Source organism: Heliconius melpomene, chromosome 21 (genome assembly GCF_056956725.1).
Source record: "Heliconius melpomene rosina isolate 202511_hmr_F chromosome 21, ASM5695672v1, whole genome shotgun sequence".
Taxonomy (NCBI): Eukaryota; Metazoa; Arthropoda; class Insecta; order Lepidoptera; family Nymphalidae; genus Heliconius; species Heliconius melpomene.
Genome location: NC_140409.1, coordinates 11,781,997 through 11,809,070, shown reverse-complemented (window position 1 = coordinate 11,809,070; position 27,074 = coordinate 11,781,997). Strand labels below are relative to the sequence as shown.

The following is a 27,074-nucleotide window of genomic DNA, read 5'->3' as shown; positions in this document are numbered from 1 at the left end:
TTCTATTATAATATTTTGAAATTATAAATTAAATAATTATTTACATCTAATATTTAACCCGATGACAGATATGGACTTTTTTTGTCTTTTTATAACTGACATTTATCCATAGTCTATGGTTAAACGATATTTGATTGCGCGAATAATATTTCGCACCTTAGCAGTACTTTATTAACCCAACAAATATTTTAAAATAAAACATACGTTATTCTAACGATACACAAAATTATAAATTAAATATAAATATATCTACTGTGTTGATATAGCATAAATCATGTTTAGAATGCATTCATTAAGTGACGAATAAAAAAATTGTATAAGATGCACTTTTTCTATTGTAGACGTGGACAAACAGAATTTTGGTGCTTATATTAATTTTGATAAGCCTACGAAATAATATTTCTGGTTTTAAAGCAGTAAGTATTTTTCTTTTAAACTGTCTTCTTTTATTTACTTAGATTTAAGATAACCTTTTTTAATTAAACAGGTTAGTAAATAATTTTAACTTGTACTAAAATATATTACGTAGTATTGACTGTTGTTCTCATATTTTAATGATGTAAATAAATAGTCTTAATATAACACAGCCACAAACACATAAACACAGCCTTGTAAAAAAACTCATCTCATGATCAGATAAATATACTACATACATACCGTATTTTTGTATATGTATTTAAATGTGAATTAAGTCTTAGACCTACATTTTTTTTAAATATCTTTTATTATAGTAAGTCCAGTATTTATTACTCATACTTACTATGTTATGTATAAATTGTAAATATTGAATATTTTTTTATAGGTGAAAGCAATATTTAACTGAATTTAATTTTAATATGCATTCTCCTATGGTGTAATAATACATTTTTATTATCAAACAACCTACTTTGTATTTCCACCTTACAATCTAACATTGGTGAAGTGATAAGTGTTGCACATTTGGAACGCCCTCATCAAATAACACAATAGAAGTGAAGTAAGTTGTGTATATTAGTAATTCAATGCAAAAATTTTTTTTTTTTTTTTTAACTGCAATTAAACCTGCAACTGCCTCAACTGGGCATTAAGCTGGTGGTTAGGAGCTTACAGACATTGGTGGTATACGCCCATTGGCATAAACACATAATGTAACAGTCTCCTGAGAGATCCTATTTTATGATTGCAGAAGATCCTGTGGGGTCCTCCTTTTAAGTCTTTTAAATGAGTTAGCTGGATTCATTAATTTGCAGGCTAGCATGTTGAGATGTATTTTTATGCGACGAGAGTATGACTTGAGTTTGTTGGTAATTTCTACTCTCACTGTAGGTATCCTTAGATCTCGATGTAGCTGAGAGTTAGTGACAAACCAAGGGGCATTCGTTATTATGCAAAGAGTTTTTGATTGAAAGCGTTGGATTATGTCTAAGTTTGAGTCGCTTGCAGTCCCCCATACTTCAGCTCCATAAGACCACATAGGTTTAAGAATAACTTTGTACAGGAGAAGTTTGTTATGCAACGAGAGTTTAGATTTCCGTGACAAGAGCCAATAAAGCTTTCGGATTTGTACACTTAGAGCTTTTCTTTTTACAAAAATGTGCTTTCTCCATGTAAGACGTCCGTACGTACGTAATATATGCCCAAGTAGCGCACGCTTTCTGATTGAGGGATTATTACTCCGTTAAGTTCGACACTGGGGCAAGTATCGCGTCTAAGAGCAAAAGTTACATGCACCGATTTGGTTTCGTTAACTTTAATTCTCCAGTCCTTTAACCACACTGATATGTTATTTAAACTTTTTTGTAGCATTTCTGACGCTGTTGCTGGATTTTCATGAGTTGCTATTAAGGCAGTATCATCGGCAAATGTCCCTACAAGAACTTCGTCTGTGGTTGGTAAGTCAAAGGTGTAAATTAGATAAAGGACAGGGTCCATTACACTGCCCTGTGGAACACCTGCTCTGATTTCGAACAGGCCAGTTCTGTCTTCGCCGTGCTTAACATAAAAGTGTCTTTGATGAAGATATGATTTTATAATGAGAAAATATCTAAAGGGGAGGGTTTGACGAATCTTGTACAGGAGACCTTCGTGCCACACACGATCGAATGCCTGTGATATATCTAGAAATGCCGCGGAGCAATACTTCCTGTGTTCGTATGCGTCATATATTTTTTCGACCACACGATGAACTTGTTCAATATTTGCATGAGCTTCGCGAAAGCCAAACTGATGAGATGGGATAATGTTTCTTCTAGTGAGTTCTGAAGATAATCGCATTAAAATAAGTATTTCCAGGATTTTTGAAGCTACAGGCAGTAAGCTAATAGGGCGGTAGGATGTGACATTATTCGGATCTTTGCCAGGCTTGGAAATGAGGATAATGTCGGCTACTTTCCATTGAGCGGGTATGAATTCTCGCCGCAAGATAGCGTTGAATATTTCGGTTAACAAGAGGATAGCCAAATAGGGTAGCTCTTTCATGACTTTTGTCGTAATTAAGTCATAGCCGGGAGCTTTGTTTAACGAAAGTTTCTTGATAGTAGAAGTAACTTCTTTAACGCAAATTTTTTTTATAGGTGGCGACTACAGGTTAGAAGCAGAAAGGGCTTCCGTTACCACATTAATTTTGGTAGAGCCAGAGGCTGAGTTTGGGGTGAATACACGGTGTAAGTGCTCTGCAAAAAGAAGGGATTTGTCAGCATCACTCTTCGCCCAAGAACCATCGTCGCGGCGTAGTGGTGATTGGATTACCATCGGTCTTTTAAGGGATTTAGTGGCTTTCCACAGGGAGTAATCAGTTGCAATAGTTGCATCCAGGCCCTTTAATCGACTTTCTACATCTACATTTGTAATGTCTCCGAGAAGAGTTTTGACATCTTTGGTAAGTTTGTTGAACTCTTTTTTGTAATCTTGGTGTTGAGTAAGATGCCATTTCTTTCTGGCTTGTCTTTTTTTTTTAATCAGGTCAATTGGTATTTGTGGATAAGTCGGAATAATTAATTTGGCGGTACGCTGGGGAGTCGCTTCCCAGGCAGCTGACTGTACGCATTTATTAAAAGTTTCAATGGCTGTGGAAATGTCGTTATTGGATTTAAGAGGAATGCGCTTGGGCAGTGAGTTTCCAATAACTCTTCTGAAATATTCCCAATCAGTCATTTTTGAGTGGATTTTGCAGGGCTTAACCACGTCCACAGGGACGTTGTGGAGTTCGGCTAGCACGGGTGTATGATCTGACGATAGGTCATAGGTAGATAAACAGTGAAGAGCCGCAGTTGAGAGTCCTTTAGTGACAAAAAAGTCCACAAGATCGGGTTTCTTTTTCAGATCAGTCGGCCAATAGGTCGGCTTGCCGGTGGATTTAACGCTAAGATTTAGACTTTGCACGTTTTTCATAAGTTCTCGCCCCTTTGTTGTTGTAACTCGTGCGCCCCAGTCGGTGTGTTTGGCGTTGTAGTCACCTCCAGCAATAAATCGGTTGCCAAACTGTTTAAATAAAGACGAATATTGCTCAGTTTTTAGGTTGTGTTTGGGGGGCATGTAGAGAGCTGAAATCATTACAGGGCCATTTGAACTTTCAATAACGATAACTGTTGCTTGAATTTCGTTACTGGAAATAGGGTTATTAACATGGTGTTTCATATTACTTTTAACCAGTATGCGTGCGCTGTGCCATCTGGATGGTTTGTGCAATAGATATTATATTTTGGCACATGAAAATGACTTTTAGTGGTTGTTGTTTCAGATATTAACATAATGTCAATGTTATACATCTGCAGAAATGTTGTTAACTCTGGAGTATGGTTAGAAAGCCCATTTGCATTCCACAAGGCAAGGAGAATGGGTTTGAAAGGACATAGTCGCGGAGGGGCTAGGTGGACCGCCTGCCTCCTTCCTGGGTAAAATCCTGGCCACACTTGTGTTGGGTAGACTGCGACCTAAGTTCTGTTACAAGACTCAGTAATAGATTTGTCATGGTGCTCATTTGCTGCATCATCTGTTTGAACATATCCATCATTTCCTTCATTTCATTGGTGCTTTCTGGCTTAACATTTTGTGACATTTCATTATTTCCTTGATTTTGCTGCGTTGTATGAGTATGTATTATTTTATTTTCTCTCGGACGGACGACGTCAGAGTAAGAATGATTCGGTACTTGGTTCGAAGTAAAACATACAGTCTCTGGAACTGTTTGGTTTGGCTTAATTAGTTTATGACGGAGCGGAGGAAATTTCTGTTTTTGTAGCTCTTTGTAGACGGTACAGCCTTTGTAATTCGCGGGATGATTTCCATCACATAAGGCGCATCGCACGTCTTCTGATCTTTCCTTTCGCTGGCAGGTAGAGGACGAGTGATTTCCAGCACATTTGATACATCTTGGGTTTCGACGACAGTAAGATTTTGTGTGTCCGTAGGCTTGGCAGTTGGCGCATTGAGGGATTGTGCGTTTTGGTTTTGGAGGCTCAAACTTTACGCGACAGTGTAGTAAACTCTTTATATTATAAATCTCTTTGTTGTTGGAGTTTGGCTGGAGTTCAACAACAAACATGTGCAGTGGAGTTTTCGTTGATGTTTGTTTTATATTCCATATGTTAATAGCTACATGTCCAAGTTTAATCAGAGCTTCTTTAATTTCTTCAATGTCAGTGGAGGGATGAATATTCTTAAGAATTGTTTTAAAGGCTCTTTCTTGTTTGGGTTTGTACGTAAAATATTCCGTTCTTTTAGCGTCCAGTTCTTTGACAATAGTCCTATAAGCGTCGCAACTTTTTGGCTGGATTTTAACCTGGTCCTTTGGTAGAACTTTAATCTCAAAAAGATCTTGCACAGTCTCATTAAGTAGTTTGATTAAAGGACGAATGTTTGTTACTTTGTCAATAAATAGGGGTGGAGGTTTTGGTAGCTTTTCTACTGGTTAGGCTTGAGAATTTTCTTTAGCTTCTAAGTCCTCAGGTTCGGAAAAAACATTTGATGTTGGTAGTGGCTGACTTAGCCAGTATGAACTGAGTTTAGACTGCTTTTGGCTACTTATAACCTCAGGGCTGTTTCTTTGTCTTTTGCGACTTTGAACTTCAATCCAATTTGGGTTTTCAGGAGTGTTATTGCCAGATGATTCTACAGGAGCAGCTGAGGTATTTTCGTTTTTACTGTTTTGGTTACAGTCAGATAGAGACTGCGATCTCGGCCTGTTAAATAGGCTGGGGTGGAAGATTTGCTGAGTTAGAGTTTTATTTTGTTTATTTTGAGTAAAAGAATGGTCCATTATTGTTCCCACGAGTAGGGCAGATGTAAAGGTCACATAACCGGGTTACTCCCATTCCGATTATGAAGGCTGAAATACTTCAACGTTCGCCAGGTGCGTTGAAGACGGCGCTAATAACTGTACATCCCAACAGCTATGCATCCTATTGACGCGTCTCCCATCGTAGGATTAGGGGTGATTTTTTAAAGAGATTTTCTTCCTCATGACCCAGGCAATAAAGCCAAGGCCGCCGCTCTCGCGAGACATGACCACGAGGCTACGGATTGTGAAGGTCATTTACTACCTTCACTGTGCAGACGGGTTAGGTCTGGATTGGTCTGGTTAGTTAACCGCCGCCAGAGACTCGGCGTTGTTGTTGCTCATTTCGCACCACCCAGGGGGCACATGTAGGGTGAGCCTAGGATGAGGTGGTAGATCCTACGGACGCGAGCAACATATACCCCCCCAATGCAAAATATAACAAATTATGTATAGTATAAATCAATATAATCAATTTGCTAGCATATAGTTCTAGAGTGAGTAGTAAAAGGGGTAGGAGAAAACCTAGTATCTGCAGCCCCTAGAGGGCATGAAGAGGTTATTGATGATTCATGAGATGGCACATGTATGCAGGAACTGTAGTGTTTGATGCTACCCCGTTACTAGAGTGCAGTTAAAAATAAATTATTACCAAAAAATACATCTGTTCTCTCAGCATATACTGGTAACAGTTCTTGATGGGAATCAAATGTGCATCAATGAATCTGGTTACCAATTTAGTAGCATATAGCTACTAAATTGTGTATTTTAAAATCATAATTGAAATAAGTGTAAATTTACAATACATATTATTGTAAGCATAATTGAGGGGTATAATAGTAAAAGCCAGTCAGTCCAAAAATATAATTTTTAAAATACTTCTCAATTTTATTTATAATAAATAATAATCTAAAAAATCAGCTTCAGGCTGTACACACAAACACACCAGGGTAGGCACCCTAAAATTCTAGAGAACTAGAGCGAAAAACACTAGAGCGAAGAAATAGAAATATAAATGGAAAACAATATTTCACTTCCTCAAGTGGGGATCAGACCCACAACCGTCACCACAGTTACACCCTTGTGCCGCTGCACCACAATGGCCTCTATATAATAAATGTAATTTTAGTTTATTTTGATAAATGTTAATTGAGTAACCTATTCCAACAAAAGTTCCAACATTTGATTCTGGTAAAAATAACTATCTGTTACCACTCTTGCTTTTGTACCCCTCAATTAATTTACTAAAGTTAAAGGCTTAAGACAAAGTGCAGTGTTGAGTTGACAGAAATTAAAATAGAGTGTTGCTACATAAGACTAGGTTATCTATCGACCCTCAAACCTGCTATATACAGAATACCATGTAAAAATAAAAAAAAAATTAATAACCTCTTCTTTTTCAGTATTTATTATGAAAATGTATGCCAATTTTACTGTTTGAAATGAAAATGCATCACCCTAAGAAAGATGTCAGGATCGACCTTGGCACTCCCTTGCCAGTGGTTTTAAAGTCAATAGATACATGGCAGAGTGCAGACAGGAATTTAGATCAATCATTGTCACATATCAAAATTATCAGAGTAAGTTTTTTTTTAGCTTTTTCCTTAACCACATAGCAAGATTAGTGGAGGGTCATCTAGGGTGAAGCTAGTGTCAAGACACTCCATTCTTAACTTATAACTGACATATTGTGTGTTGATTTGTTGAACTCAATGGCACCTTAGTTACCAGAGCAAGGAACTGAAAATCGTTCATTCCCCTGAGTGAAAATCAACCTGCAACTGTCACGCTTTCATTCAAGAACTTTGGTAGCCTCAACTAAAAGTGGGGAATTCATTTATTAATATTAGGTTCTTGTTGTTTTTCTCACTAAATGTTGCATTATATGTAAAATTAAGTAATTTATAGCCTTACTTGTTATATCACAATTTTGACTGATGACAACATAATAATTCTATGTAAATCTAAATCTATGTTTTCATTTTCTTACATAAATTCACATTTATTATTCTTGGCAATATGCGCTCATGCTCAGCCATAACTCATCTAATATGGCTGACAAGGTAATCCTGTCTTTTATTATAGCCTGATCGGTTTTAATATTATATGCCATTCCTAACGATAGGTTACTAGTGGATATGACTTCATTTACTCACTCTGATAAAATGAACCATGGTATTTAGGTGGTATATTAATATGACTTAAAATTAGATGGTAAAAGAAAATATAGATAAAGATAGATTCTATCTATGTACTTCCCTTGGTAGTGCATGCTATATGCTTGCACTACCAAGTATATAAAAAGGTTTTGCTACACTTAAGAAACCAAATATTTGAAGTTTTTCATCAAAAGTGTATAAATATTTATGCAATCTGGATTTGAACCTGCACCTCTACCATAAACCATTAGGACATTTTGACTTTGACATAAATAGATTTATATACATACTCTGTACAAAAATATAAAGAAAAACATTTCATTTATCTGTGTTTTAAATTCCTCTAAAACCCACGCACTTTGACTAACCTACATGCATGAGGTTAATTTGTAACACACTTAGAGCTACAATTGTAACAAGCAGCTTATTCTATTCAACAAGGCTTATTAAATAGGTTGAATCACGTAGATCTTGTCGTTTCATAAAATTTGTATAAACATGGTATAAAATGTCTATTTGTATAAAATTAATTCAATTTTGTATAGTAAATATATTTTTTCAATTACTGTGTAATATAGAGATTATGATAAAAATGTCGTTATTTTAATGTCATAATAGATTAATAAATATTTATTTCGTTCGTAAAATTCATTCATATTTTTTCATACTTTTAATATATAATTTCAGAAATGGAATCAGCTGTCGCGGCTGCAAAGGTCCCTAGTGTATGCATCGGTGATCATAGTTACGACATTAATAATACTGTTTTGCAGTTCAAGGACGACAGACGAAAATAATACGAAACAAAATGTTGAACATGTGAGTAAATAGTTTTATTTTTTTACGAATGGAATTATTATTTTTGGTTAAACATATATGTTTATAAGTAAGTGTTTGATTAGGTCACGAGTTCATATTCGAAATATTTGTAGATTTTGTTTTATTTTACTAGTTTCATCTATATCTATATATGTAAGGTAATTAATTACTATGTTCAAATTTTTATGTCTTTGGTTTTAAATATTTTAAAATCTTGATTACTAAATTGATATTGAGACGAGTATTTATTCGTTAAGATAAATTGAGCTAAGATGCTTTAAAAAACTGAAATATTTAAATGAATGCAACAATTTCTTACAATAATATTTAATTTATTTAATATTACTACTACAGTAAAACTATCTCTGTACATTTAAAAAAATATATTTCTCCAATTCAATCTTAATTAATGATTACATTTACGTATTCTAGACACATTGTAAATATGACCTTATTTCAAGATGTGTAAGGTGCAACATGTATTAAAAACTAAATCAAACAAGGTAATGCTCAATTGGCAGTTAAGAGCTTAGATAACAATAGTATGTTTTGGAAACTTAATAGCTGTGTAACATTTGTTTATACAGTTCATTTGAAACTAGAATTATATTAAAAAATCTGAAAAAAAAAAAATGTTATACATCTTTAACAGTTGCTTCAATAAATAGATTTTTTTTACTGAGTTTCCAAATCGAGACCAGTCTCGTGTCGCATATCGTTCCGTTTAGTGTTGCCGATTGATAGTGGACTATCGATAGTTGTCCGATAGTAAGACTATCGATGGTATAATAGATAGTATCGAAACTATCGATAGTTCAGAAGGGTACAATACTATCGGACAATGCAATACTATCGATACTATCGATAGTATCGTATCTCCCATTGAACTATCGATAGTTTCGATACTATCTATGCAATCGATACTATCGATCGCATAGTCTTTTTTAGATTAAAACTAACGATTGCGAAACTATCGATAGTTTGGCAACACTAGTTCCGTTCTTCATATATCTCTCATTTCCAGAAAGTAAAATCATGTTTTTTATATCTTTAAATAGTATAAAGTAATGTAAGGAACGTCATTTTATATCAGTCATGACTATGTCATCGGTTTATATTTAGAAATACGGTTTTCACTAATGACATAGTGATTCAACACTTATTATATTGTAAACTGTAGACTACTATCTATTGTATTCTTAAGAAATATAAATGAGAATTCCATTATCAATGTTTCTCGCATGACGCTGACCTCAGTGACCATTATTTATATAAGACGATGTTTTATATTTTAATATCTAATATATTATTCGCATACTTACGATTATAATAATTGGCACGGATTCAATTTTTATATGAAAATAGACGGAGCGGCAGATGTCTTCCTGTCTATTACTACCATATATTTATTTTATAGTTCTACGCTGTATAATCTCAGTCCTCCACTTTCCGCCCGATTGCCGAGACGTAACTCTACGCCGCTTATGCAACTTTATGTTGATACCAGAGCGGCGAAATGAAAATATATAATAAGTCCCCTGAGTAGAAACCCATAACCCTATTAGCTGTGCTGCTGCTCCAAGATGCCCTCACTGAATATTAATTATTACGATATTTCCTGCTTTCTTATAAATTAATTGCCACCTACAGGTTCAATTTATATTTTCAAACCACCTAGAAACCTACAACAATATACTCCCAAAATGTCATCCAAATCGGTTGAGCCGTTTGGGAGAAGTAGGGTGACAAATATGATTATTATTAATATTAAAATAAAATTATTTATAAGATATAAGATTTTTATAGTGAAATAATTTTAAATTACAGAGTATAGCAAGAAATTCATCTGTCGTTAGTGAACAAGTTTTAAATCCATTGCTCTCTAAGAATGCGGTTGACTACATAGAGGTATTTGACAGACCTATATTTACAGGTATGTTTATAATTGAATTTTATTGATACTGATATTGTTCCCATATTTTGTTTGCCTATAAGGTAAAATTTTATAGTTTGTAAAATGAATTTATTGAACAGTTATTGAAAATGAAGTCTAATAAATAAAATTAGCCACGGTATATTCCTTATGTAAAAATAATCTAAAAACATAATTTGCATATATGAGCATTATATGAGGCATAATAAGCGTGCGTGACTGTGATGTCTGTGGGGTCGATTCCCATTCGGAGGAGTGGAATATTTAATATTTTTATTTTCCTCGCGCTGGTAACGAGGCAAAATGCGTCGTTGAGTTCCGTCATTCAACACGTAATTATTACAGAATTCGAATACAAACATTTGTAATGTTTTTATTCAGAATTATAAGCAATCTTAAATTACTAAATCATCCAAAACTAGTTTTTGGTAACAAAGCTGCATTTAGTATTTAACTAAGGGATCCTAAATACCATTTATATATAATAACCCTTTGGTCTGTATATTTCATAAGAGGACTCAAACTGTCCCTTTTTATATTCAACCCTTCAATTTGAAATGTAATAATTATTTTTTATCAAAGATTCGTTGCCTATAGATAAAAGTAGTGTATAGGAGGTTTGGTGCAGATGTTCTGGGTCGTGCGTGACATGTAAATAGGATTACTACAATACTTGGTTTATTTTATACAATACGTAATTTTGTATTGAACATTCGCTATTTAATTGTATGATCATGTATGTCTATTACGAACGGTAAAGTCTATGAATATATATTGTATTTTTTTTTCTAATGAGAAAATTTTTGAAGCTGTCGTGGCGCAGAGCCACATGTGGCTCGTGAATATAAACGCGACAGTTGTGGGTTCGATTCCTACTCGGGGAAATGAGGTGGTAACGCGCGGCGATGAGTTCTACTTGTCAATACCGAATGCCTCAAGTATTCGGTAGCAAGTGGGGAATGACATGTCTTAACCAGAGGGAAACCGAGAAGCTAAGAGAAAATTACATGAAATTCCAGGCCCAGGCAACGCCAGGCAATTCGCAGTAGTGCAGGCGTTTAAACACGCGTGGAAGGGCTATAAGGAGCACGCGTGGGGCCACGACAACTTGAAACCTGTATCGGGAATGCCATACGATTGGTTCTCCTTGGGTCTTACTATTGTTGATAGCTTGGATACGGCGTTTATTATGGGTTTGAGTGAAGGTTAGTTTTGTATTATTTAAATATTCACTTTGTTTTTAACCCCCGATGAAAATAAAGGAGTGTTATGTATAATTTTCGGTGCATATCTGTTTATAGACAGACTCACTCTTTGGTATCCTAGCTCCAAAATGGATAAATCGATTTTGATTTCGTTTTTTTTTATTTCAAAGGTGGCTTAATCGAGAATATTCTTAGGCATGATTCGAAAAAATCTGTTCAACTATTTGAAGAATATACGTATTTGGTACTTAACTTATACGTATTTTCGTTTTCCCCACCTGATAAAACAAAATACTCCGTTGAATTCCGCCAATCGACACTCAGATTGGGAGATGGTAAAAAAATTAAGTAAATAATGCCGTATTATTTAGTTTGCGTCCAATTTGTATTGTAACAAGGCCAAAGAAATATCAATATTTAAAATCTAGTAATATTTTTTATAAAAATTTTAAGCTACAACCATTATTTGTAATAAAAGACAAATACTAAGATATGATTCTAGTTTCTAGAGTGTACAAATATTCATTATTATAAACGCTTATACTTTTTGTTATACTATAGCCAAATTATACAAAATCCTTACTTATATTGTAGCCTATCTGATATTTAAGCTATATTACTGTAAAGTCTATCTAGGTTTTGCATAAAAGTGAAACAAACATCCATGCTCACAAACGTTAATATAATATTTACAGAATATGAAGAAGGTAAAGAGTGGATAAAGGAAGAACTGATTTTCTCAAAAAACAAAGATGTCAACTTCTTCGAGGTAACAATAAGAGTGCTCGGTGCGTTGTTAACGAACTATCATTTTTCACAGGATAATATGTTTTTAGATAAAGCTGTAAGTATTTTATTACTAGTATATGTTATGTTTATTGTTTAAGATTGGATTTTAGTTCTTTTTCTTTATTTTTATTGAGAATGAAAATTACTTTACACTTCTTCTTCTTCTTCGGTGTTGTTGTTTCGATTCCCACTAGAAAGAAAGTTGTAGTCCTATGCTTAACAACTAATGAATAGAATGAGCATAGCAAAGTTATTTATTCCTAGCATCACTATACATTTCTTCTATTATATATCTATTAACGCCTCCAGAAATTGGCGGAAACGGAGTGTCTTAACACTAGGTTCCCTTCGTCTATCCTGCTGGATACAGCGTTAAGGTGATAATAAATTATTTTTTAACAAAAGGAAAAACCGACTTTTAAAAAACTAACTAAAAAGTGAAAAATAATTTTACCAAGATTTTATGATTTGGAAGTCATTGAAAGAAAAACCTAAATAAATCGTATACTCTTCAAACCAAAAAATAACAAAGTGCCCAAAAAGTTAGTTATTAATGTTATAAATTATATTTAATTCAAAAAGACATCTTTTAAGGTAACTGTTTATTATTATTTTAAAAAAAAAATTCTATTAATTGAAATTTGTAAGTGTATTTTTTACTTTTCTAACCAACAACTAGATGATAAATGATAATTATTTTATTTAAACTTAATAATTATAAAGTAGAAATTAATTTATTATTTTTGGTCCCATATCTATTAATTAATTAATTAATTTGAGGCCGTCGTCGTTTCGCAACGGCACAGTGTGTGACTGCAAACTAGACGGTAGTGGGTTCGTTCGTTATTTGAGGCAATGAATATTCATTTGCCCGTTCTGATAAGAATTGACTTTCGCCAGCACTAGCAAGCAAAATCTAGTCAAATCAAATACGCAATATCTCGAAAATAGAGTGGAAGGAACGGAGTTTCTTGTTACTATGTCCTGAATAACAAAGTCAATTAAGTCATAATCAACAACTATGAGTGCGAATGTAATTTTGTTTCCTACGTATATATCATATGTATATGTCATGTACTATTAAAATAATTCCAGAAAGATCTAGGCGAGCGTCTTATGGCCGCGTTCTCCTCCCCCTCCGGTATACCTTACTCGGATGTGAACCTCGGTACTCGGACGGCGCACGCACCAGAATGGTCCCACTATAGTACTACAGCCGAAGTTACCACTGTGCAGTTGGAGTTTCGAGAACTTTCCAGAGCCAGTAGTAATCCTGTTTTTGAGGTTAGTTTTTTTTTCTTGTACTTAATTCGTACATAATTTGTGATTTTAATATTGTAAATTTCATGTTAATGAGATTAGACAAAATGTTTGATTAATAATAAGTTTAACTATTAATAAAACTATTGCTATATTTTTTATTAACTTTAGTTATACTGGCGCCGTGCGAAAATATATGTGTGTTTGTAGCTCGCGATGGTTGTGTGTTCAATTCTTATTCGAAATTGAAACAACGTTTTTCACTGGTTTTAAACAAAGTGAAGCTTAATTGCGTCAAAAAACATGAAATGTATCTTAAAATGTGCTTTTATGTCCTAAATTACTTGGCCTCTGTGGCGCTGCGGCACAGCATCTGGCTGTAAACGTGACGCGGTAGTGGGTTTACTTCCCACTCGGGTGAATTAATTATTTTCATTGCTCACCTTTGGTAATAAGACAAAGCTCGGCATTGATATCCTCTACTCAACACACATCGTATCAAAAATTGAGCGGTGCGTGGGGAAGGGAGTGTCTACTAGTTTCCCTCGGTTACCCTGTTATTATGTGGGATACGACGTGAAAATAAAAAAAAATACTTTCCTGAAAGATAAAAAAAAATGCCTTGGAAATATTAAAATACTATATTTATATGCAGAATATTTAAGTGATATTGCGAATATTTTTAAATGTAATTTTATAAGATGTTTTTGTGGGTTCGATGTCCATTTTACTTTGTGCGAATACATACCTCTAAAATTTTTAATAAAAAATGTATTATGAACTGTACTGGAAATGGATAGAAAGTGGTAAATAAGTGCTAATTACTAAATTCTATACACCTATAGCATATGCGTAATAGATTGATAACATAACACAGAGATCGTGTAGAAATTTCAGACAAAATTAATTATTAGTTAAAATTCATAGCCAAAGGATTGTGGAGGTCTTTTAATAACTGACTAATGAAATGAAATATAATTTATCAGAGGTCCTTATGGCGCAGTGAAATATCGACTGATTGTGAACACTGTTGTTGTGGGTTCAATCGCCGCTCGGGGCTTATTATTTTATTTAAATTATATTTATATACACACTTAATACAAATGTTTTGGAAAGTTGGAAACGGAGTGTCTTGACACTATGTTCATTCTGCACATCTTTCGTGATGCGATTTATATATTTGTATATCTTGCAAGTGAAATATTGCATATGTTATTCGCTGATTTGGGCCGAACGACAGTTTTGGGTTCGATTCCCAGTATGAGGAATGAATTATTTTCATTACATTTGTAACAACAATACAATGTCTCGAAAATTGTGTACAAAGTGGAGAACGAGTGTGATTTAATACCAAGTTACCTCTACCTACTCTGCTTTATTTGGTATATAGCGTGAAGTTAGATTTTTAGTTCTATTGTTGTTATGTATACTAAATATATATATGCATGTGCCGACTATTTTAGATATTTTTATTTCTGAATTTGTTGCATAATTTTAATTACTAGTTTAGATGAGAGAAATTCAGATAGAAAATGCGAATTGTTGCGAATTAACTATTATCCACCTGAGGCAAGTCGTGTCGCAGAGATACAAGCGTGGCATTGTAAACGCTGTTGGTTGTCGGTTCGATTCCTACTCGATGATATGAACTATTTAATATTTTCATTTCATCGATCAGGCAAAGCGTGGCGTTGAGTTCCGCCACTCAACACGCAATGCTTCCAGAATTCGGCGGAAAGTGGGGAAGTGGGCACAGAAGTGTCTTAATGGAAACAGAGTGTCTATTATCAATTTATATAATAATCTTGGGTTGATTGGGCCATTTCTTACATTCCATCACATGCATGCTATACGAGTATATGCACGTTATGTACAAACATTTTATAAACAGCAAAAGTATTTTTTAGATCAAAAAAGTTTGATATTTAAGGTAACCTAATAATATATAGATATGTCAACTCTTGAAATGATTTCGTGTCCAATATTCAATTTGTTGCAATAATACTAACAACAACAAAAAACAAGTGTCAAACATTATGTGATAATGCTAAAGCGATTGCTATATAAAAAAAATTGTATTAATTTTAATTATAAGTATAAGCAAACGACTTTACTAACTGTGTCTTAGGGCTAAATTTTCTCTGCCTAACCTGATGTGTGTGTGATGTAGAGGGACGTAAAAAAAAAACTTGTATTCATAGAATGCTTTTGCTCAGAATCACTGCGATTTTTAACAATTTGTTGAAAAAATACTGCTTTTCAAATTTTTATTAAATACAATTACATAATATGTACACATTATTATTTAGAATATTATATATACGAGTGTATGTGTATGCATATATGTATTATTCTTTAATATTTGTATTTCTGGGCGATTTTTTTGTTACTAGTAGGCAAATTTATCTTAGCTTCTAATTATTTGTTATCTGCATTTGAAATAATAAACTATGTATTTTATTGTATTCAAATCTAACAATGCCCATATGCATGTACTAAAACAAATAATACCATTCAAATAACTATAAGAGAATAACCAACCAAATTCCAGGACGCAGCGGCAGCGGTATCAGAGAAAATCCACCAGTTGCCAAAGAAACGTGGTCTGGTGCCAATTTTCATCAATCCCAACACTGGCCATTTTCTACCCCACGCCACTATAACGCTCGGCGCGAGGGGCGACAGCTATTACGAGTATCTTCTGAAACAATGGCTGCAGACTGGCAAAACTGTTAATTAGTAGGTCTTTTTTAATATTTTTTATTTCTTGTATCATTTTGGTATATGGTTGTGAGAGAGAAAAAAGTCTGTCTCGTTAGTTGCAATTAAAACGTTGTTTAAATGACAAATAATGGAGCAGAGCAAAAAAGTTTTGCCCACACGACTGAGAAAAGAATAATGGCGATGGAAAATTTAGTCAAAAAATATTGATATCTGCCCATCTCATCTTTCGGTCTTCGGACCCAGAGATGTTCAGATTCATTGTCACATTTCCGATATATTCAGATGGTCTTCTTTTTACGTGTCCGTATCACCTGAGCCTGTGGCATATATGACTATTGGCAGTATATGGATGAATTCTGCTTTCCACAGAGTTTTGATTGCTAACGCTAATTCTTGGTATTTAGTGATTTTTTTAGCAATAGTAGACTGAATATTGTGAGAATTGGGTACAGCTATGTCAATGATATACACAGTATTTGAAATTTTATTGTTAAGTGTAATATCTGGTCTATTGCAATCGTCCGTGACCTGTCCTTCTCGTCTTCTTCTTGGAACGTCTCCTCTATGATTGCACGATGTCTATTCGATAACTAAAGTAGAGTGTTCGCCTTTTCCTGGTTTTATACTATAAGTAAATTTCTACTACCCTCTTCATATAACATTATACAACATTCGACATTTGGAATATTCACAATTACCGTAAAGTATTCCTCCTGTATGATGCATCTGTTGACCTCTGGTGTATTGCGGATTTGCTTTGTGAATTTTTGGTTTAAAAAACATCATTTGAAACTGAAAGCTTGAAAGAAACATTTGCCAGGATTGACTCACTAGACTTTGTATATCCAAGATATGTAAAAGGGGGAGCTAAGATGTTATTTCTACGCTTTTAAAACTAAAAAGTAAAGAAAGAAAAGTTCAAGGAACTTATAGTACTAAAACTATAAGTAAATATGTTTTAAAATAATAGTAAAAATAAAATAATGACAACGTATGTGAGCTCTATTCTCACGAAGATGAACTTGTTTCTTTGTTTCTTGAAAATAATGATATATCTTTTCCTGCTACGGAAAGGATTCTCTTTAATGGCCAGCAGACAACTGAGGGAGTCAGTAAAAATAACACAACGGCGGGGTCAACATTTCTTTAGCTACGTCCGCATAGGATATTTTTGGACCCGACGTCTCATGAGTACATTTGCGAGTTCTCTGCATCGTCCGTTCAGAGAGCCAATATTCCACGTTGCAAAGCGGAGTTTCCGTCTGGGTACTAACGTCTTTAGCCGTGCCCGTACATGACACGATAGCCCTTGCTCACTTGTCAGGTGTAGGGCGATGTGGCTGCGCGTCGTTTTGCAACGACGCCCTGGTCGTACCCAGTCTTTTAAGTTGTCTTTACATTTTAGCGACGGTTGGCGGTTTTTAATTGGAGCGACTGCCGTCCGACCTCCAAAACCCCTTTGTGGGGAAAAACCGAGGGGAGAGGAAAATAGAAGGGGTAGGATATGTAAAGGAAGAAGGGAGCTAAGGAAAGGAGGATGGGAGGGGGAAGGACACCATTCTTACGGACTAGATGAGGATATAAGATCCGGGATCGCGTACCCGTATGCCCACAAACAAATATCGCACAGCTATTAGTCTGGACACCCTCTGGATCAATGTAAGCCATAAATGACTGTCCAAGACAAAACCCTCTTTATAAATTCTAATTTAGACAAATCTGAAATCAAGTAGAAAAATTGAAATTACATTACATATTTACAGTAAAAATATATTATGTACTACATCTTAATAATAAAAGAAATAAAATAAAATAAACAGTCGTGAGACGAAGTGGTAGAAGTAGAACAGTAATATCAGTCGATGATGTTTTGCAAGAGGCAAGAGCCAATCAACTTGCTACCACTGAAACGTAAACCAAGGGAGCGTATGAAATGGGATGAAGAAACTAATATGTTTATCATGCGCACATATTTCTATATAACTAAACTTGAAACAGATAAGACAATGTATTGTAGTTTATGACAATTTTGTACAAAAATACCCACACCTCAAAGTATCTATACATCTATAGACAAATAAATAAATTACAATATTGAAATATATAAATGACACATATTAAACGAACTATAAATATAAATAATAGTTCCCTACAGACCTATGTTAGTTCGTCTTTTCCTTCCTTGTGGCTTAATTTCCTGTAATACCAGAGTGGCTAGAAACCCAAGTTCATAAGACTGATAATCCTTCTCGATGGCATGAGAACAGAGCCTCGCGGATCTTTAAATTTTGTAATTATAAAACTTGCTACGGTTTGTTTTTAATGAAAAGAAAAATATTCGTCTTGATAGTTGATAGTATTAATTTAATTGAAAATGGACAAAAAATCTGATTTACCTGAAGTTATAGAACTTGAGAATAAAATAATAAACCATTAGGCTTATGGAACGGAATGGAATGCCATATAAATGGTCTGATAGAGATTTTGAATCGGGTCCGATTTTAGGACGGGGGTTATATGTTGGGGTTCAAAAGACTGTCTCGTTAGTTGCAATTAAAACGTTGTTTAAATGACAAATAATGGAGCAGAGCAAAAAAATTTTGCCCACAAGACTGAGAAAAGAAAAATGGCGATGGAAAAATTAGTCAAAAAATATTGATATCTGCCCATCTCATCTTTCGGTCTTCGGACCCAGAGATGTTCAGATTCATTGTCATATTTCCGATATATTCAGATGGTCTTCTTTTTACGTGTCCGTATCACCTGAGCCTGTGGCATATATGACTATTGGCAGTATATGGATGAATTCTGCTTTCCACAGAGTTTTGATTGCTAACGCTAATTCTTGGTATTTAGTGATTTTTTCAGCAATAGTAGACTGAATATTGTGAGAATTGGGTACAGCTATGTCAATGATATACACAGTATTTGAAATTTTATTGTAAAGTGTAATATCTGGTCTATTGCAATCGTCCGTGACCTGTCCTTCTCGTCTTCTTCTTGGAACGTCTCCTCTATGATTGCACGATGTCTATTCGATAACTAAAGTAGAGTGTTCGCCTTTTCCTGGTTTTATACTATAAGCAAATTTCTACTACCCTCTTCATATAACATTATACAACATTCGACATTTGGAATATTCACAATTACCGTAAAGTATTCCTCCCGTATGATGCATCTGTTGACCTCTGGTGTATTGCGGATTTGCTTTGTGAATTTTTGGTTTAAAAAACACCATTTGAAACTGAAAGCTTGAAAGAAACATTTGCCAGGATTGACTCACTAGACTTTGTATATCCAAGATATGTAAAAGGGGAGCTAAGATGTTATTTCTAAGCTTTTAAAACTAAAAAGTAAAGAAAGAAAAATTCAAGGAACTTATAGTACTAAAACTATAAGTAAATATGTTTTAAAATAATAGTAAAAATAAAATAATGACAACGTATGTGAGCTCTATTCTCACGAAGATGAACTTGTTTCTTTGTTTCTTGAAAATAATGATATATCTTTTCCTGCTACGGAAAGGATTCTCTTTAATGGCCAGCAGACAACTGAGAGAGTCAGTAAAAATAACACAACGGCGGGGTCAACATTTCTTTAGCTACGTCAGCATAGGATATTTTTGGACCCGACGTCTCATGAGTACATTTGCGAGTTCTCTGCATCGTCCGTTCAGAGAGCCAATATTCCACGTTGCAAAGCGGAGTTTCCGTCTGGGTACTAACGTCTTTAGCCGTGCCCGTACATGACACGATAGCCCTTGCTCACTTGTCAGGTGTAGGGCGATGTGGCTGCGCGTCGTTTTGCAACGACGCCCTGGTCGTACCCAGTCTTTTAAGTTGTCTTTACATTTTAGCGACGGTTGGCGGTTTTTAATTGGAGCGACTGCCGTCCGACCTCCAAAACCCCTTTGTGGGGAAAAACCGAGGGGAGAGGAAAATAGAAGGGGTAGGATATGTAAAGGAAGAAGGGAGCTAAGGAAAGGAGGATGGGAGGGGGAAGGACACCATTCTTACGGACTAGATGAGGATATAAGAGTGGCGGCTCGAGGATCCGGGATCGCGTACCCGTATGCCCACAAACAAATATCGCACAGCTATTAGTCTGGACACCCTCTGGATCAATGTAAGCCATAAATGACTGTCCAAGACAAAACCCTCTTTATAAATTCTAATTTAGACAAATCTGAAATCAAGTAGAAAAATTGAAATTACATTACATATTTACAGTAAAAATATATTATGTACTACATCTTAATAATAAAAGAAATAAAATAAAATAAACAGTCGTGAGACGAAGTGGTAGAAGTAGAACAGTAATATCAGTCGATGATGTTTTGCAAGAGGCAAGAGCCAATCAACTTGCTACCACTGAAACGTAAACCAAGGGAGCGTATGAAATGGGATGAAGAAACTAATATGTTTATCATGCGCACATATTTCTATATAACTAAACTTGAAACAGATAAGACAATGTATTGTAGTTTATGACAATTTTGTACAAAAATACCCACACCTCAAAGTATCTATACATCTATAGACAAATAAATAAATTACAATATTGAAATATATAAATGACACATATTAAACGAACTATAAATATAAATAATAGTTCCCTACAGACCTATGTTAGTTCGTCTTTTCCTTCCTTGTGGCTTAATTTCCTGTAATACCAGAGTGGCTAGAAACCCAAGTTCATAAGACTGATAATCCTTCTCGATGGCATGAGAACAGAGCCTCGCGGATCTTTAAATTTTGTAATTATAAAACTTGCTACGGTTTGTTTTTAATGAAAAGAAAAATATTCGTCTTGATAGTTGATAGTATTAATTTAATTGAAAATGGACAAAAAATCTGATTTACCTGAAGTTATAGAACTTGAGAATAAAATAATAAACCATTAGGCTTATGGAACGGAATGGAATGCCATATAAATGGTCTGATAGAGATTTTGAATCGGGCCCGATTTTAGGACGGGGGTTATATGTTGGGGTTCAAAAGACTGTCTCGTTAGTTGCAATTAAAACGTTGTTTAAATGACAAATAATGGAGCAGAGCAAAAAAGTTTTGCCCACAAGACTGAGAAAAGAAAAATGGCGATGGAAAAATTAGTCAAAAAATATTGATATCTGCCCATCTCATCTTTCGGTCTTCGGACCCAGAGATGTTCAGATTCATTGTCATATTTCCGATATATTCAGATGGTCTTCTTTTTACGTGTCCGTATCACCTGAGCCTGTGGCATATATGACTATTGGCAGTATATGGATGAATTCTGCTTTCCACAGAGTTTTGATTGCTAACGCTAATTCTTGGTATTTAGTGATTTTTTCAGCAATAGTAGACTGAATATTGTGAGAATTGGGTACAGCTATGTCAATGATATACACAGTATTTGAAATTTTATTGTAAAGTGTAATATCTGGTCTATTGCAATCGTCCGTGACCTGTCCTTCTCGTCTTCTTCTTGGAACGTCTCCTCTACGATTGCACGATGTCTATTCGATAACTAAAGTAGAGTGTTCACCTTTTCCTGGTTTTATACTATAAGCAAATTTCTACTACCCTCTTCATATAATATTATACAACATTCGACATTTGGAATATTCACAATTACCGTAAAGTATTCCTCCCGTATGATGCATCTGTTGACAATTTTGGTGTATTGCGGATTTGCTTTGTGAATTTTTGGTTTAAAAACACCATTTGAAACTGAAAGCTTGAAAGAAACATTTGCCAGGATTGAGTCACTAGACTTTGTATATCCAAGATATGTAAAAGGGGGAGCTAAGATGTTATTTCTAAGCTTTTAAAACTAAAAAGTAAAGAAAGAAAAGTTCAAGGAACTTATAGTACTAAAACTATAAGTAAATATGTTTTAAAATAATAGTAAAAATAAAATAATGACAACGTATGTGAGCTCTATTCTCACGAAGATGAACTGGTTTCTTTGTTTCTTGAAAATAATGATATATCTTTTCCTGCTACGGAAAGGATTCTCTTTAATGGCCAGCAGACAACTGAGAGAGTCAGTAAAAATAACACAACGGCGGGGTCAACATTTCTTTAGCTACGTCCGCATAGGATATTTTTGGACCCGACGTCTCATGAGTACATTTGCGAGTTCTCTGCATCGTCCGTTCAGAGAGCCAATATTCCACGTTGCAAAGCGGAGTTTCCGTCTGGGTACTAACGTCTTTAGCCGTGCCCGTACATGACACGATAGCCCTTGCTCACTTGTCAGGTGTAGGGCGATGTGGCTGCGCGCCGTTTTGCAACGACGCCCTGGTCGTACCCAGTCTTTTAAGTTGTCTTTACATTTAAGCGACGGTTGGCGGTTTTTAATTGGAGCGACTGCCGTCCGACCTCCAAAACCCCTTTGTGGGGAAAAACCGAGGGGAGAGGAAAATAGAAGGGGTAGGATATGTAAAGGAAGAAGGGAGCTAAGGAAAGGAGGAGGGGAGGGGGAAGGACACCATTCTTACGGACTAGATGAGGATATAAGAGTGGCGGCTCGAGGATCAGGGGTCGGGTACCCGTATGCCCACAAACAAATATCGCACAGCTATTAGTCTGGACACCCTCTGGATCAATGTAAGCCATAAATGACTGTCCAAGACAAAACCCTCTTTATAAATTCTAATTTAGACAAATCTGAAATCAAGTATAAAAATTGAAATTACATTACATATTTACAGTAAAAATATATTATGTACTACATCTTAATAATAAAAGAAATAAAATAAAATAAACAGTCGTGAGACGAAGTGGTAGGAGTAGAACAGTAACATCAGTCGATGATGTTTTGCAAGAGGCAAGAGCCAATCAACTTGCTACCACTAAAACTGGTAAACCAAGGGAGCGTATGAAATGGGATGAAGAACCTAATAAGTTTATCATGCGCACATATTTCTATATAACTAAACTTGAAACAGATAAGACAATATATTGTAGTTTATGACATTTTTGTACAAAAATACCCACACCTCAAAGTATCTTTACATCTATAGACAAATAAATAAATTACAATATTGAAATATATAAATGACACATATTAAACGAACTATAAATATAAATAATAGTTCCCTACAGACCTATGTTAGTTCGACTTTTCCTTCCTTGTGGCTTAATTTCCTGTAATACCAGAGTGGCTAGAAACCCAAGTTCATAAGACTGATAATCCTTCTCGATGGCATGAGAACAGAGCCTCGCGGATCTTTAAATTTTGTAATTATAAAACTTGCTACGGTTTGTTTTTAATGAAAAGAAAAATATTCGTCTTGATAGTTGATAGTATTAATTTAATTGAAAATGGACAAAAAATCTGATTTACCTGAAGTTATAGAACTTGAGAATAAAATAATAAACCATTAGGCTTATGGAACGGAATGGAATGCCATATAAATGGTCTGATAGAGATTTTGAATCGGGCCCGATTTTAGGACGGGGGTTATATGTTGGGGTTCAAAAGACTGTCTCGTTAGTTGCAATTAAAACGTTGTTTAAATGACAAATAATGGAGCAGAGCAAAAAAGTTTTGCCCACAAGACTGAGAAAAGAAAAATGGCGATGGAAAAATTAGTCAAAAAATATTGATATCTGCCCATCTCATCTTTCGGTCTTCGGACCCAGAGATGTTCAGATTCATTGTCATATTTCCGATATATTCAGATGGTCTTCTTTTTACGTGTCCGTATCACCTGAGCCTGTGGCATATATGACTATTGGCAGTATATGGATGAATTCTGCTTTCCACAGAGTTTTGATTGCTAACGCTAATTCTTGGTATTTAGTGATTTTTTCAGCAATAGTAGACTGAATATTGTGAGAATTGGGTACAGCTATGTCAATGATATACACAGTATTTGAAATTTTATTGTAAAGTGTAATATCTGGTCTATTGCAATCGTCCGTGACCTGTCCTTCTCGTCTTCTTCTTGGAACGTCTCCTCTACGATTGCACGATGTCTATTCGATAACTAAAGTAGAGTGTTCACCTTTTCCTGGTTTTATACTATAAGCAAATTTCTACTACCCTCTTCATATAATATTATACAACATTCGACATTTGGAATATTCACAATTACCGTAAAGTATTCCTCCCGTATGATGCATCTGTTGACAATTTTGGTGTATTGCGGATTTGCTTTGTGAATTTTTGGTTTAAAAACACCATTTGAAACTGAAAGCTTGAAAGAAACATTTGCCAGGATTGACTCACTAGACTTTGTATATCCAAGATATGTAAAAGGGGGAGCTAAGATGTTATTTCTAAGCTTTTAAAACTAAAAAGTAAAGAAAGAAAAGTTCAAGGAACTTATAGTACTAAAACTATAAGTAAATATGTTTTAAAATAATAGTAAAAATAAAATAATGACAACGTATGTGAGCTCTATTCTCACGAAGATGAACTGGTTTCTTTGTTTCTTGAAAATAATGATATATCTTTTCCTGCTACGGAAAGGATTCTCTTTAATGGCCAGCAGACAACTGAGAGAGTCAGTAAAAATAACACAACGGCGGGGTCAACATTTCTTTAGCTACGTCCGCATAGGATATTTTTGGACCCGACGTCTCATGAGTACATTTGCGAGTTCTCTGCATCGTCCGTTCAGAGAGCCAATATTCCACGTTGCAAAGCGGAGTTTCCGTCTGGGTACTAACGTCTTTAGCCGTGCCCGTACATGACACGATAGCCCTTGCTCACTTGTCAGGTGTAGGGCGATGTGGCTGCGCGCCGTTTTGCAACGACGCCCTGGTCGTACCCAGTCTTTTAAGTTGTCTTTACATTTAAGCGACGGTTGGCGGTTTTTAATTGGAGCGACTGCCGTCCGACCTCCAAAACCCCTTTGTGGGGAAAAACCGAGGGGAGAGGAAAATAGAAGGGGTAGGATATGTAAAGGAAGAAGGGAGCTAAGGAAAGGAGGAGGGGAGGGGGAAGGACACCATTCTTACGGACTAGATGAGGATATAAGAGTGGCGGCTCGAGGATCAGGGGTCGGGTACCCGTATGCCCACAAACAAATATCGCACAGCTATTAGTCTGGACACCCTCTGGATCAATGTAAGCCATAAATGACTGTCCAAGACAAAACCCTCTTTATAAATTCTAATTTAGACAAATCTGAAATCAAGTATAAAAATTGAAATTACATTACATATTTACAGTAAAAATATATTATGTACTACATCTTAATAATAAAAGAAATAAAATAAAATAAACAGTCGTGAGACGAAGTGGTAGGAGTAGAACAGTAACATCAGTCGATGATGTTTTGCAAGAGGCAAGAGCCAATCAACTTGCTACCACTAAAACTGGTAAACCAAGGGAGCGTATGAAATGGGATGAAGAACCTAATAAGTTTATCATGCGCACATATTTCTATATAACTAAACTTGAAACAGATAAGACAATATATTGTAGTTTATGACATTTTTGTACAAAAATACCCACACCTCAAAGTATCTTTACATCTATAGACAAATAAATAAATTACAATATTGAAATATATAAATGACACATATTAAACGAACTATAAATATAAATAATAGTTCCCTACAGACCTATGTTAGTTCGACTTTTCCTTCCTTGTGGCTTAATTTCCTGTAATACCAGAGTGGCTAGAAACCCAAGTTCATAAGACTGATAATCCTTCTCGATGGCATGAGAACAGAGCCTCGCGGATCTTTAAATTTTGTAATTATAAAACTTGCTACGGTTTGTTTTTAATGAAAAGAAAAATATTCGTCTTGATAGTTGATAGTATTAATTTAATTGAAAATGGACAAAAAATCTGATTTACCTGAAGTTATAGAACTTGAGAATAAAATAATAAACCATTAGGCTTATGGAACGGAATGGAATGCCATATAAATGGTCTGATAGAGATTTTGAATCGGGCCCGATTTTAGGACGGGGGTTATATGTTGGGGTACAAAAGACTGTCTCGTTAGTTGCAATTAAAACGTTGTTTAAATGACAAATAATGGAGCAGAGCAAAAAAGTTTTGCCCACAAGACTGAGAAAAGAAAAATGGCGATGGAAAAATTAGTCAAAAAATATTGATATCTGCCCATCTCATCTTTCGGTCTTCGGACCCAGAGATGTTCAGATTCATTGTCACATTTCCGATATATTCAGATGGTCTTCTTTTTACGTGTCCGTATCACCTGAGCCTGTGGCATATATGACTATTGGCAGTATATGGATGAATTCTGCTTTCCACAGAGTTTTGATTGCTAACGCTAATTCTTGGTATTTAGTGATTTTTTCAGCAATAGTAGACTGAATATTGTGAGAATTGGGTACAGCTATGTCAATGATATACACAGTATTTGAAATTTTATTGTAAAGTGTAATATCTGGTCTATTGCAATCGTCCGTGACCTGTCCTTCTCGTCTTCTTCTTGGAACGTCTCCTCTATGATTGCACGATGTCTATTCGATAACTAAAGTAGAGTGTTCGCCTTTTCCTGGTTTTATACTATAAGCAAATTTCTACTACCCTCTTCATATAATATTATACAACATTCGACATTTGGAATATTCACAATTACCGTAAAGTATTCCTCCCGTATGATGCATCTGTTGACAATTTTGGTGTATTGCGGATTTGCTTTGTGAATTTTTGGTTTAAAAACACCATTTGAAACTGAAAGCTTGAAAGAAACATTTGCCAGGATTGACTCACTAGACTTTGTATATCCAAGATATGTAAAAGGGGGAGCTAAGATGTTATTTCTAAGCTTTTAAAACTAAAAAGTAAAGAAAGAAAAGTTCAAGGAACTTATAGTACTAAAACTATAAGTAAATATGTTTTAAAATAATAGTAAAAATAAAATAATGACAACGTATGTGAGCTCTATTCTCACGAAGATGAACTTGTTTCTTTGTTTCTTGAAAATAATGATATATCTTTTCCTGCTACGGAA

At 34.9% G+C, this 27,074-nt stretch overlaps 1 protein-coding gene across 2 annotated transcripts in view; it reads left to right on the top strand.

Moving 5' to 3' along the window:
* Positions 1-123: 123 nt before the first annotated feature.
* The window catches only part of alpha-Man-Ib (alpha-Mannosidase class I b), a 38,476-nt gene continuing 11,525 nt past the window's right edge, over positions 124-27,074 (top strand). Inside the window, exons 1-9 of one of the 2 annotated variants that reach the window (XM_085205688.1) lie at positions 124-416; positions 803-976; positions 6,658-6,834; positions 8,101-8,232; positions 10,060-10,165; positions 11,185-11,370; positions 12,066-12,214; positions 13,255-13,443; positions 15,971-16,158. In XM_085205688.1, the coding sequence (XP_085061814.1) occupies positions 6,676-6,834; positions 8,101-8,232; positions 10,060-10,165; positions 11,185-11,370; positions 12,066-12,214; positions 13,255-13,443; positions 15,971-16,158 (1,109 nt within the window). In that variant the 5' untranslated portion in view covers positions 124-416; positions 803-976; positions 6,658-6,675. The remainder of the gene's footprint in view (positions 417-802; positions 977-6,657; positions 6,835-8,100; positions 8,233-10,059; positions 10,166-11,184; positions 11,371-12,065; positions 12,215-13,254; positions 13,444-15,970; positions 16,159-27,074) is intronic. The other variant, XM_085205689.1, reaches the window with a different exon arrangement.